This window comes from Hemicordylus capensis, chromosome 1, assembly GCF_027244095.1.
Source record: "Hemicordylus capensis ecotype Gifberg chromosome 1, rHemCap1.1.pri, whole genome shotgun sequence".
In the NCBI taxonomy this organism is placed as follows: Eukaryota; Metazoa; Chordata; class Lepidosauria; order Squamata; family Cordylidae; genus Hemicordylus; species Hemicordylus capensis.
This window is the reverse complement of record NC_069657.1, coordinates 456621275-456633872: the sequence shown is the minus strand read 5'-3', so window position 1 is coordinate 456633872 and position 12598 is coordinate 456621275. Positions and strand designations below refer to the sequence as shown.

Below are 12598 nucleotides of genomic sequence, written 5' to 3'. Positions count from 1 at the left end.
GCCACCCCATGGATTTTGGGAAATAACAGAGCGCCGGTGGGGGAAAAGCGGCGGGAGGGGTAAGTGCACCCTCCCCTGCCCTTAAAGAGCCGCCCCCCCTGCCGTGTCGGACAACAGCTCCACGGTTCCGTGCACATCCCTAGTGGTGATGGCCACCAGCTTGGATGGATTTAAAAGGGGCTTAGACAAATTCATGCAGGACAGGTCTAACGATAGCTACTACAGGTGAAACTCAGAAAATTAGAATATCGTGCATAAGTCCATTAATTTCAGTAATGCAAATTAAAAGGTGAAACTGATATATGAGACAGACGCATTACATGCAAAGCGAGATAAGTCAAGCCTTAATTTGTTATAATTGTGATGATCATGGCGTACAGCTCATGAAAACCCCAAATCCACAATCTCAGAAAATTAGAATATTACATGGAACCAATAAGACAAGGATGGAAGAATAGAACAATATCGGACCTCTGAAAAGTATACAGTGTACTGTGCTTGACTGGCCAGCAAACTCGCCTGACCTGACCCCATAGAGAATCTATGGGGCATTGCCAAGAGAAGGATGAGAGACATGAGACCAAACAAGGCAGAATTGCTGAAGGCCGCTAATGAAGCATCCTGGTCTTCCATAAGACCTCATCAGTGCCACAGGCTGATAGCATCCATGCCATGCCGCATTGAGGCAGTAATTGCTGCAAAAGGGGCCCAAACCAAGTACTGAATACATATGCATGCTTATACTTTTCAGAGGTCCGATATTGTTCTATTCTTCAATCCTTGTCTTCTTGGTTCCATGTAATATTCTAATTTTCTGAGATTGTGGATTTGGGGTTTTCATAAGCTGTACGCCATGATCATCACAATTATAACAAATTAAGGCTTGACTTATCTCGCTTTGCATGTAATGCATCTGTCTCATATATCAGTTTTACCTTTTAATTTGCATTACTGAAATTAATGGACTTTTGCACGATATTCTAATTTTCCGAGTTTCACCTGTAGTCTGAATATAGGTTTCCTCCAGGCTTAGAGGCAAGATGCCGCTAAATACCAGTTGCAGGGGAGCAATGGCAGGAGAGAAGGCATGACTTTATTTCTTGCTTGTGGATTTCCCAGCAGCTTCTGGTGAACATAAGAACAGCCTTGCTGGATCAGGCCCAAGGTCCATCCAGTCCAGCATCCTGTTTCGCACAGTGGCCCACCAGATGCCTCTGGAAGCCACAGGCAGGAACCAAGGGCATGCCCCCTGTCCTGCTGCCACTCCCCTGCAACTAGTGCTCAGAGGCATTCTGCCTTTGAGGCTGGAGGTGGCCTGTAGCCCTCCAACTAGTAGCTGATTATAGACCTCTGCTCCATGAAGTTATCCAAACCCCTCTTAAGCCACTGTGGGGAACATGATGCTTGACTAGATTGGCTTTGGGCCTGATCCAGCAGGGCTGCTCTTGTGGTCAGGGGTCAGGATTGCAGTTCAAAACTGAGGAGTTGGTCAGCTATCTATTTTAAATGAATTCAAGTCTTCAAGGCTGGATGAACTGAATACTTGGGTGCTAAAATGACTTTCTGATGTTCTCTCAGTACTTTTACTCATGAGTAGACCTCACCCTTACTCACAAGTAGGCATCATAAGCTTACTCCTAATTGAACCTTACATCTTTCCTTGTGAGTAGACTTTAACCATTATATGTGAGTAGACTTTTTCAAGCATACACAGCAGTAGACTATCAATGTTACCTGTGAGTAGACCTCATATTATTCACAAGCTAACCCCACTCTTACCTATGAGGGCTGTTGAGGGTCTATTTGTGAATACATTTATTGTAAGAGAATTTAAATTAATTAATTTTATTAATTAATAATTAATTAATAAATAAAATTAATTTTATTAAATTAATTAATGGTTCACACTGAGCTTGGCCTTAGCTCAGGAGAAACATCAACCTCAGAAAGATTAGATTCATGTTAGACTAGTAATGTCTCAGGCAATGAAGAGTATCTTACTGGCAAGCAAGCTTTTTCCCCAGAACCCCCCAAGAAATGATGAGAATCATATTTATCTAGCAAAGCTTTTATTTTCAGAACTCACGATTCGGAGTAGTAAGCAGCAAAACAGGGATATTAATTAATAATAATGATGATGATGATAATGCAGTGAGCTGTTTGGAATAACTTCCTAAGGAATTTAGACTGTACTGCACCTAACGCTTTAAAATTGGAATATGGGCCAAGTTGGGCACCATATAGCAGTTAGGCCAGGACTTTGAATTCAAACAGCCTTATTATTTATCGAATTTACTTATTGCAGTGGGAATGAAACAGGCCCCTTTAGAATTAAAAAAACAAAAACAAAATGGCTGATGCAGACTTCTGTGCATTTTGCAGCACGTACTCAGAGTGGGCCTTATGGCTGCCATAGCATTGAAAGACTATACCTAAGTACTTAAAGCAACTGACTTGTTCAATCCTGCATCCATCATTAGACCAAGACAGTGTTCTTGGGTGCTTTGCAAACCTCATGATCTTGGTTTTGGTATCTTAGTTTAGCTATAGGGCATGCTTCTTGCAATAAAGAGCAAGGGAGTCAAGTGCCCTTCTCAGGCCGATTGTTGTCTGGGATAGAATTATGGCATCATCTGCATAGAGGAGTATTGATACCAATTTGGAGGCCAATTCTGAAGGGTGGAAATCAGAATTATCTAAGAAGGCAACAAGATAATTTATATAAAAGTTGAACAGAAGCAGTGCTAAAATACAACTTTGTTTGATGCATCTATATGTTAAAATTGCCTTGGAGAAATGACCCGCAGCAGTATACCTTATTTTTAGTCAGGTATTCTGATACAGACTATATATAAAGAGAAGTAAACGGTGGTCAGTTGTGGAAGCTTTCAGTTTACGCCATAACTTTCCCCTTGATATAAAGTCAAAGGCAAACTTAAAATCCACAAATGCAGTGCAAAAGGCCATCTTGGGTCTTGAGGTGTATTTTTCTGCCAAATGTTGCAAGATTGAGGCCTGGACCACTGGAGAGTGGCCAGATCCAAAGCCTGCCTACTTCGGAGCAAGTATATCTTCAGAGTCAAACCAGTCTATCAGTTTCCCATATAAGTGTCTTGCATAAATTTTACTTATAATGCTCAGGAGACTTATAGGGCGATAATTAGCAGGTAAATCCCTCTTACTGTGGCCCAACCTTTAGCTACACATGCGGACAGTCAATATATACGTGAATGCAAGAGAGATAAGAATGGAACCACTGCAAAGCAGTACAACCTATTCCCAAATCCCTCAAACGATCCAGAAGGATACCATGGCCAATAGTATCAAAAGCTACAGAAAGGTCCAAAAGAACCAATAGAGTCACACTCACTCTGTGCATTCCTGTCGAGATCGTCCATCAGGGTGACCAAGGCTGTCTCCACCCCATAGCCCTCTCTAAAGCCACTTTGAAATTGATCTAGTTAATTATTATCTTCCCAAAGTGCCTGGAGTTGATCAGCCACCACTGTCTCAATTACCTTGCCCACCCAAGGGAAATTTGAGACTGGTCTATAATTATTCGTCACCATGGTCTCTTGGGCAGGCTTCTTAAGTAAAGGTCTCACAATTGCCTCCTTCAAACATGGAGGCATCCTGTCCTCCCTCAGTGAGGCATTTAAGATGTCAATGGCCATCTCTAACAACCTCCCTGCTAGATGTTATAAGCCATTTTGGGCATGGATCCAAAGGACAAATGGTAGGCTGAACACCTCCAAGGAGTTTGTCCACTTCCTCAGAAATCACAAATTGAGTTACAGGACACTTCTACAATTGACCCTGCCATAACTGTGGAGTCCAAGTTGGCTGAAATGTGAGAGATTATTATTATTATTATTATTATTATTATTATTATTATTATTATTAATTCGATTTCTATACTGCCCTTCAAAAAATGGCTCAAGGTGGTTTACACAGAGAAATAATACATAAATAAGATGGATCCCTGTCCCCAAAGGTCTCACAGTATAAAAATAAACATAAGATAGACACCAGCAACAGTCACTGGAGGTACTGTGCTGGGGTGGATAGGGCCAGTTACTCTCCCCCTGCTAAATAAAGAGAATCACCACGGTAAAAGGTGCCTCTTTGCCCAGTTAGCAGGGGTTAACTTTATTTTATCCACAAAAAAGTTGTTAAAAGCATTGAATATGAATGCAACCAATATGTATATACCACTTTTCAACAAAAGTTCCCAAAGTGGTTTACATAGATATTTAACATTGAATAAACATAGGAGTTTATAAATATCATCATCATCATCATCATCATCATCATCACAACGGGATGATGAAAATTCCAAATCTAAGTTCAGAGTGGGAACCTGAGTCAACCCCCTCACAACTCTGAACAATTCCACTGGACGCAAACTCGTGGATGCAATACTTGCAGAACAGAATTGTTTCTTTGCTACGCATATTGCCACAGAATAAACCTTCAGATTAGGGATGTGCAATTTGGGTTTTCGGGTGATTCGGCTCGGACCCGAGCCGAATCACCCCTGTTCTGTTTTGTGCCCGAATCTGGGTCACCCGAATCACCCTTGATTCGGTTCGGATTTGGATTTAATCCGAATCTGAATCTGAATTGATTTGGGGGGGTAAAAATGGGCCCAGGGGCAAAATTTTGGGGTGGGGTGGTAGTGCCCAATGGGTAGAGTCTACCACCCCAATTTCAGGGGGATTGGGCAAAGTCCTGATTTTTTGTGAATTTTTAAAGTTTTAGTGACTTTGGGGCAGTTTGGGGGCATAGCATGGGATTTGGGCAAAAGGAGTGGGGTGGGGTGGTAGTGCCTAATGGGTGCAGGCTACCACCCCAATTTCAGGGGGATTGGGCAAAGGGCTGATTTTTGGTAAATTTCTGAAATTTTCATGTCTTTGAGGCAGATTGGGGCATATTGGGGCAGAAAGTGGGGCCTGGGGAAGAATAGTGGGGTGGGGTGGTAGTGCCTAATGGGTGCAGGCTACCACCCCAATTTCAGGGGGTTTGGACAAAGGGGTGATTTTTTGAGAATTTTTGAAGTTTTAGTGACTTTGGGGCAGTTTGGGGGCAGAAAGTGGATCTGCCCCAAAATAGTGTGGTGGGGTGGTAGTGCCTAATGGGTGGAGGCTACCACCCCGATTTCAGGGGTATTGGGCAGAGGGCTGATTTTTTGAGAATTTTTGAAGTTTGGGTGTCTTTGGGGCAGATTGGGGGCAGAAAGTGGATCTGCCCCAAAGGAGTGGGGTGGGCTGGTAGATAGTGCCTAATGGCTGGAGGCTACCACCCATCCCCAATTTAAGAGTGATTGGGCAGAGGGGTGAATTTTGGTGAATTCTGAGGTTTGTCTTCATAAGGTGTTGTGCTAAATTGATTACTTCCTCATATTCATAGTAAGTGTGAAAAAGTGAAAGTGGGGTCATGAGAGTTGTCTAATTGAAAAAAATCTCATTTGCTATGATAGAATGAGAATTCACACCTCAGAAGTTTTTTTTATTTATTTTCATTCATTCATTCATAAATGCACTTATGTTCAAGTTGTTTTGCAACCCAGAAGGTCTGAGTGAGAACTGTGAAGCATGTGTTGTGATTTTATTTTATTTTATTTTTCTTGTGTGTGAACTGCTCCCCAATAACTTGCAGGGACTTCAGGGTAAATCTGGCTAGGGGTGTGCACGGAACCGCAGAGCTGCAGTCCGGCACTGTGGGGTGGGTTCCTTTAAGGGCCGGGAGGGTTTACTTACCCCCCCGCCACTTGCCCCCGTCCAGCGCGCGTATTTAATGTAATAATTGGGGCAGCAGGATACTTCCCTGCTGCCCCTTGTCCCTCTGCAATGCCCCAGCTTTGACTCACAGTTTTGAAAATAAATTACTGCTGCCCAGTGCCAATAATGAAGTTGAAGAAGAAGCCGGCCTCCACTTCGGCGCCTCTCCGCCCGGCGGCTCCCCCAGGAGCCGCCGCCGCCTCCCAGCAGCCACTGAGAGCGGCTCTGCCATGGAGGACGCGCTGCGGCAACCCTCACTTCCGGCTACCATGCGACTTTCCCCCACATACAGAGTGGCAGAATGCAGCTGGTCTGGGCAGAGTGTCTGCTGCTGCTGCTGCTGCAGAGAACTCTGCCTCCTTCCTTCCTTCCAGGCTTGCTTGGGGCCTGCCGAGTTCTTCAGGGAGGCCTACTCGGAGGCCTCTCTGGAAGCCCCGCTGCCCACCCGCCGATCAGCTGAGAGGCGCCAGGGAGAGAAGAAGAGCTCTGCAGTTTGCAGGCCTTGCCGATCTTAGGCCTCTTTGCCGATGCTAGGCCGGAGCTGGAGGCAAGTGGCTGAGGGGCCCCTGGGGCTGGGCAGGGGGGCAATGGGGTGGGGGTGGCAGGAACTGGCGTGGTGCCCCCACCTCAGTGGCTCCTAGGGCACGTGCCCTGCCTGCCCCCCCAGTTACGCCTATGGCTAAAAATAGTAGCAAATACACCAAAAGCACGAGGGCCTAAACGCCTGAGAAATGGTAAAAGTCACAAAAAGGCATAACAGGCATAAAAAGAGGGGGCACAGGAAGGGATGTAAATAAAGTTAAAATACACGAGAAGACAGAAATATATAAAACCCTAAGTAATAAAACGGGAAAACAGCCGGATAGAGGTTATAAGGAGCAGTAAACAGGGAGGCGTGTGAGCAATTGCCCAGAGTCACCAGGAGTCAGATTAAGGCTGATAGGACCCACTGCCTGTCAACCACCGACAGATGCTGATTGCAGCTGCACCGTACCTGGCAACGCTGTATGTGGCGGCTCAGAGAGAGAGAGAGAGAGAGTAGCAAGGAGCTGTAGAATTGGCTCGGATGATATTTGCTTAGCAGTGGAAGGATGTGGGAGGCATGAATGTCTCTAAAGAACAAGCAGTAGAGGAGAATATGCTCGGCAGTTTCGATCTGCCCTTGGCCGCAGGGGCACAGTCGCTTTGCAAATGGGGCCCTTCTATAACGGCCTTCTAGCACCGTTGAAGGGAGGCCATGACAGCGAGCCAAAGTGAATGCCCTTCTGTGCTTTGGGATCTCCAGTTAGGTGAGGTATGCTGCTGGAGAGACCGAGTAGCTAAGCCCGTCACTGATATGAAATTTTGGGACACTGCTGAGATCGGTTTGGCACTCAATGGCAACCATCACGCTCTGCTGGATGGTTGCTTTTGCCTGATCGTAGCCCATGCTGAGCAGGGTGAAGGGGGAAAGGCCCAGAGTAGCTATTTTTGTTTCAGTTGTCTAAATCCAGCTAGATTGGTAATCGTCATGTAGGGTTGGGGGGGGGGGCAAGGCCAATTGGGCAAAAGGACAGTCTGAGCCAATAACAGAGAGTAGCCACCCACACCCTAGCCTCCAGCTTGATCATGCCTGTCTCCAGGCACAGAGTGGCACTGGAGACACATCTCGATACTTGGAGCACTGCCCGCAGGTTTTAAGATTGTACGAGTTCCAGAGTTGCAATGTTGGGAAAGGGGCCCAATTGAGCACCATAGAAGTTTACATGTCCTTAAGGTTTTCCCCCATAAGGTATAATATTATATACCGCCTTGGGGTTATCTTTTTAACGAAAGGCGGTATATAAATGCAAAAATAAAATAAAATAAAAATAAAATGGAGGTGTATCACTTCATGTCGGAGGGAAAGGGGTGGCCTAGAGCGGCATGGGGTTGGTGGTAGTGCCCAAGGGGGGCAAGGAAGCTACCAGAAGACACTAAAATGTCAACAATTCACCAAAAATCAGCCGTTTGCCCAATTCCTCTGCAATTTGGGTGGTAGCCTCCACCCATTAGGCACTACCACCCCACCCACTCTTTTGGCTCTGGGACCCATTTTTTGATCCGAATCGATTCAGATTCAGATTCGGATTAATTCCAATCCAAATAAAATCTGGGGTGATTCGGATGGGTCAGATTCGAACCCAAAAACAAATCAGTGGTGTTTCGATTCGGATCCAAATCGAAACACCAAAAATCCAAATTGCACACCCCTACTGTCAATTTAATCACCTGAATGAAACATCTTGTGAATCTGCTGCGAAGCTGATTCACTCTTCAGATACCCTGCGGCATGAAGGTATGTGTGAATAACTCCCATTGGCAGATATTTAAACTGCTGTATTTCAACCATTTTTCAACAGATCTGCTCCAAATTTGGAGGGATTGTGTCGGTGTCTCTTGTTACCTCATTGATGTCTGCAAATCTATCTATCTATCTATTTTATTTTATTTATATACTGCCCTTCCAAAAATGGCTCAGGGCTGTTTACAACAAAACAAAAACAATTAAAATCATTTAAGCATTATAATCATAAAAGCTTGGGTGAATAAATGTGTTTTAAGAGCCTTTTAAAAAGTTGCCAGAGATGGGGAGGCTCTTATTTCAGCAGGGAGCACATTCCAAACTCCAGGGGCAGCAATGGAGAAGGCCCATTCCCAAGTAGCTGCCAAACAAGTTGGTGGCAACTGCAGATGAACCTCTCCAGATGATCTCAACAGGTGGTGGGGCTCATGGTGAAGAAGATGTTCTCTTACATACCCAGGGCCTAGCTGTTTAGGGCTATATAATGACCAGCACCTTCTATTTTGCCCGGAAATGTATTGGCAGCCAGAGTAGCTCTTTCAACACAAGAGTAATATGGTCTCTCCTAGGTGACCCAGAGACCAAGCTGGCCACCGCATTCTGGACCAACTGAGTTCCAGACTACATACAAAGGCAGCCCCACATAGAGCGCATTGGAGTAATCTAGCCTAGAGGTTACCAGCAGATATACCACCATTTTGAGGTCGTTCATCTCAAGAAATGAACACAGCTGGCATATCAGCCAGAGCTGATAAAAAGCACCTCTGGCCACCACCTCAATCTGGGACACCAGAGAGAGGTTTGGATCCAGAAGCAAATAGGGATGTGCACAAAACTGGCTGGTCTGGTCCAGTTTGAGTCTGAACTGAACACGAACCAGACCAGGCCAGTTCGTTCCAGCACCCCGTCGAACCCCCTGCCACCACCCCCAGTTCAGTATGGTCAGGGGGGATTTGCAGTTAATTAAAAAAAATTTTTTTTTTAAAAAACTTACTCCCTCTGGGGGAGTTGCTCGAGGCAATGGGGAGCGGGGTCTTGCAGAGGTCCCTCCTCTCCCATCGGCCTCCCTTACTGCCCAAACCAGCCTGTACGGCCAGCTATTCGGCCCATTCCGGCCTTCCCCCCCTGGAGTGGTGGCCATTTTGGAGGCCACCACGCCTGTGCAATTGGCCTCTGCGTGAATGGGCCAAAAAGTCAGCCAAACGGGCCAGTTTGGGCAGTAAGGGAGGTTGACGGGGGAAGGGGGAACTTCCACAGACCTCTCTGCCTCCTTGAGCAACTCCTCCAGAGGGGGTAAGTTAAAAATATTAAATTAAAAAAATAATCACGAACCCCCCCGGGGTGGGGGTGGTTTCTGTCTGGGGTTGGACCGAACAGGGGGTGGTTTGGTTCAACCCCAAACAGTTGAACCGAACCGGTTCAACATCAAACGTGTTTGACATAGAACCTGTTCGCACATCCATAGAAGCAAATGGTCAGGCAGATCTGACCGACAGTTTTGATTTTATGACCAAGAGAATGTTCAAGGCTTATAATGATAGAATGATGAAACAACTCCTCATCTTAACTATCCTAGCTCCGCCATGCCTGAATAATATAGCTTGCTGTCCTGCAGGAGAAGGTCTTCAGAATCTTCTGGTCTGTTGCTTCTTTTCTTGCATTTCCCACAGCTTGCCAGAGGATGTGCTCTTGGATTTATATATGGGGAAACAGGCTTAGAGAATCAAATGTCTTTGTGTTAAAGACCATTTATTGTTAGAGAAAGTTGTCTTCAAGGGCCAAAGCCTCTTTCTTGCTCACATATTTGAACAAGGGACTGACAATGGGGTTAGATTTTCATTTTCTTTTTCTTTTTTCTTTCCATTCCCTCTTTTCTGAGAACTGGAGGTGATGGAAAAGTGAGATTGCAGCTTGTGGTGTGTATACTCTTTCCGTTTTGTAATCTGGTAAACAGGGTTGGCAACTATTTGCCTCTGTTTGACCAACATGACAAAATGAATCTGTGTGTGCACGAAGGTCAATGTTGCCTTTCTAGCCAAGTTCAGGTCTCTTAAGAATTACTGTTTGTTTGTCTCCACACAGTGGAAACTGGAACTGTCCCTCAGCTCATGGATGAAGTTTCTGAGATGCTGGGCTGATTGCAAGAGCCAAACTTGGCAAATTGCATCTATAGTGATCAGCCACTCCTCTCCCCTAAAGAGTTAACCAGATGTGAACCCTGTCCTGACTGACAGGCTGGTGAACTCCAGCGATCAGCCAGTCAGCTCACCAGGTGGGTGGGACCTAGAGGGCTATTGGAGAGGAAGAAGGGTTTCTTTGTTAGAAGGAGCTGACTGGAGGAACAGAGGAGGGCAGATGACCATGAGGTCTGGCTGTAGAAAAATGCCTCTGCAAATCCTGGGAAGCCAGGAGGGCAGGAAGCTTGAATCCTCTACCTGTCATGCCCTTGAGCTCTGACAGTGAGGAAGAAGGGGAGGCTGGCAGCTTTCTGGCCGAGTCAGGAGTGTCTGAGGGGCAGAGCCCGGTTGTCAGCGTTCCTGAAACAGCTGTGGCAGATCCAGCTGGTGATTTGGAGCAAGCACGGCAGCCTGACTCAGCAGAAAGCGTGGGGGACCAATGCGAAGGAGGGCAATCTAGTGAACCACCAATGACTCCCCAACAGCGCAGAATCACGAGACGCAGAGAACAATTAGAGGCTGTTAGAAGAAGCAAACGCCTTTTGCTGAAGGCTGACCAGCAGTGAATTCCTACCAGCTGGGAGCTCTCGGCTTGCTCTATAAATAACCTCTCTAGCCTCCTACTCATTGCTGAGAATCAACATTCGTAAATCAACCTTGCCGTTCAGCCAAGCAGTCTTGGATTTCAGCAGCTCCGCTTGCTTCGTGAACTTCCTTGGTAGCAAGCCAGACCTTGACACTACAATGGTTTGGTGATGCAAATTGATGTGCAAATTGATTCAGGTACAAATCGATTTGTACCTGAATCTAGCTGATTTGGGTGATTTGGAGACAAAACAAATCACCCCTATGGTTCATTGGCTAGATTCAGGTAAAAATCAAATAATGCCTGATTCAGTTTGAATTGATTTGAGATTCGGATCCTTCCTATTAATTACCCCAGATTCCCAGCTTTCTTTTTTTTTTTTTTAAAGCTAAGCTCCTTTGCACTTGCAGGTTGGGGGCGAGTGTAGTTGGTACATGGCAGTTGACAGTTGGCACTGTCCAGTGACAGTCAAAATGAACAGAAGAAATGAAGCTGTGCAATGAATCTCCATAGGGATTCATTATGAGGAAAAGTTATTATACACCAAAGAATCCAAACACTTGAAAAATAATGACTGCACAATTTGCTCCATAACTCAACTTCTACAAGGGTTAGAGATTAGCTTTTTTTTAAAAAAATGAAAGCTGCGGATCTGTTTTAGGGTTAGGATATGGCAACTTCAAATCCCCATTGTTTCCTATGGCAGAAATGTTCAAAATCAGTAAAAACTAAAAGAAAATAATTAAAAATCAACCAATTCTCCCACCGCCTTGAAATTAGGGTTGTAGGTGGGAACCATGGGGACCTACCCACCACCCAAATTTGGTGCCCCCAGGACCTTGCTAAGTCATCTGAATTGGTCCAATCCAAATCAAATAAAAGCAAATACAAATTGAATCCGGGGTGATTTGGAGGATGTAAGAACATAAGAACAGCCCTGCTGGATCAGGCCCAAGGCCCATCTAGTCCAGCATCCTGTTTTGCACAGTGGCCCACCAGATAGATTTGGATTCAAAACAAATCAAATAAAAAAATCCATTTGTGCACATCCCTATTGGTGAGTTCCAGAAGGAAGCCAGGGCTTTGGCTTCGGGAGGTTAGTCTAGGGAAAAATTTGTTTAGTCAGATTTTGCGCTAGACTTTTGTTTTCTTTTGTGTGCTCTGAATATCCCTGATACTAGTCTCTTGTTGATTACCTGTAACATGACTAAACTAAGAAACATTAGCCTTCGCTCATCCAGACAGGGTGTTGCAAAAGACTTTGTAAGCCTCTAAGTGTTCTTCTGCAGTTTCCTGCATGCCAGTTGTTTGCAACTGGGGAAGTACAATTTTTAAAGTGTGCTGCCCCAACATCATCTGGGGTGCTTTCTTTGAAGTATCCTTGTAACCTACTGCAGTATCCTTGTAACGTACTGAGTATTTTTACCTGAAACTAAAAGCTGAGGAAGCCTCAGATGGAAGCAGTCTGTAGCATTTGAATTAAAATGTTTTCTTTGTGTTCTCTTCTTTTTACAAGCCTCTCCAAGTGGGTTCTTTAACTCAGGAGAAAGGGGGATTGCTCTGGTGCAAACATGTCCTCAAAGGGTCAGCAAATACCAGTTTTCTCATCAGGCATACACTTGGGAGGTTTTTGTAGTTATCTAATAGCAACCTCAAAGGAAGTTTTTCCTGGGATTTCCACCCGAAGCCCAGGGAGGGTCAAGCTCTGTTAAAAAAGGTGGTGGTGGCGGCA

The 12598-nt window shown here is 45.2% G+C and overlaps 1 protein-coding gene across 5 annotated transcripts in view; it reads left to right on the top strand.

The window, feature by feature from the left end:
- The window catches only part of LOC128324900 (nuclear GTPase SLIP-GC-like), an 86408-nt gene that overhangs the window by 25082 nt on the left and 48728 nt on the right, over nucleotides 1–12598 (top strand). Inside the window, exon 1 of one of the 5 annotated variants that reach the window (XM_053250072.1) lies at nucleotides 6102–6327. The exons of 2 other annotated variants lie outside the window; for them this stretch is intronic. In XM_053250072.1, the coding sequence (XP_053106047.1) occupies nucleotides 6308–6327 (20 nt within the window). In that variant the 5' untranslated portion in view covers nucleotides 6102–6307. Of the gene's footprint in view, nucleotides 1–6101; nucleotides 6328–6664; nucleotides 7075–12598 lie in introns of those variants that run through there. 2 more of the 5 variants (XM_053250063.1, XM_053250083.1) reach the window with 2 other exon arrangements.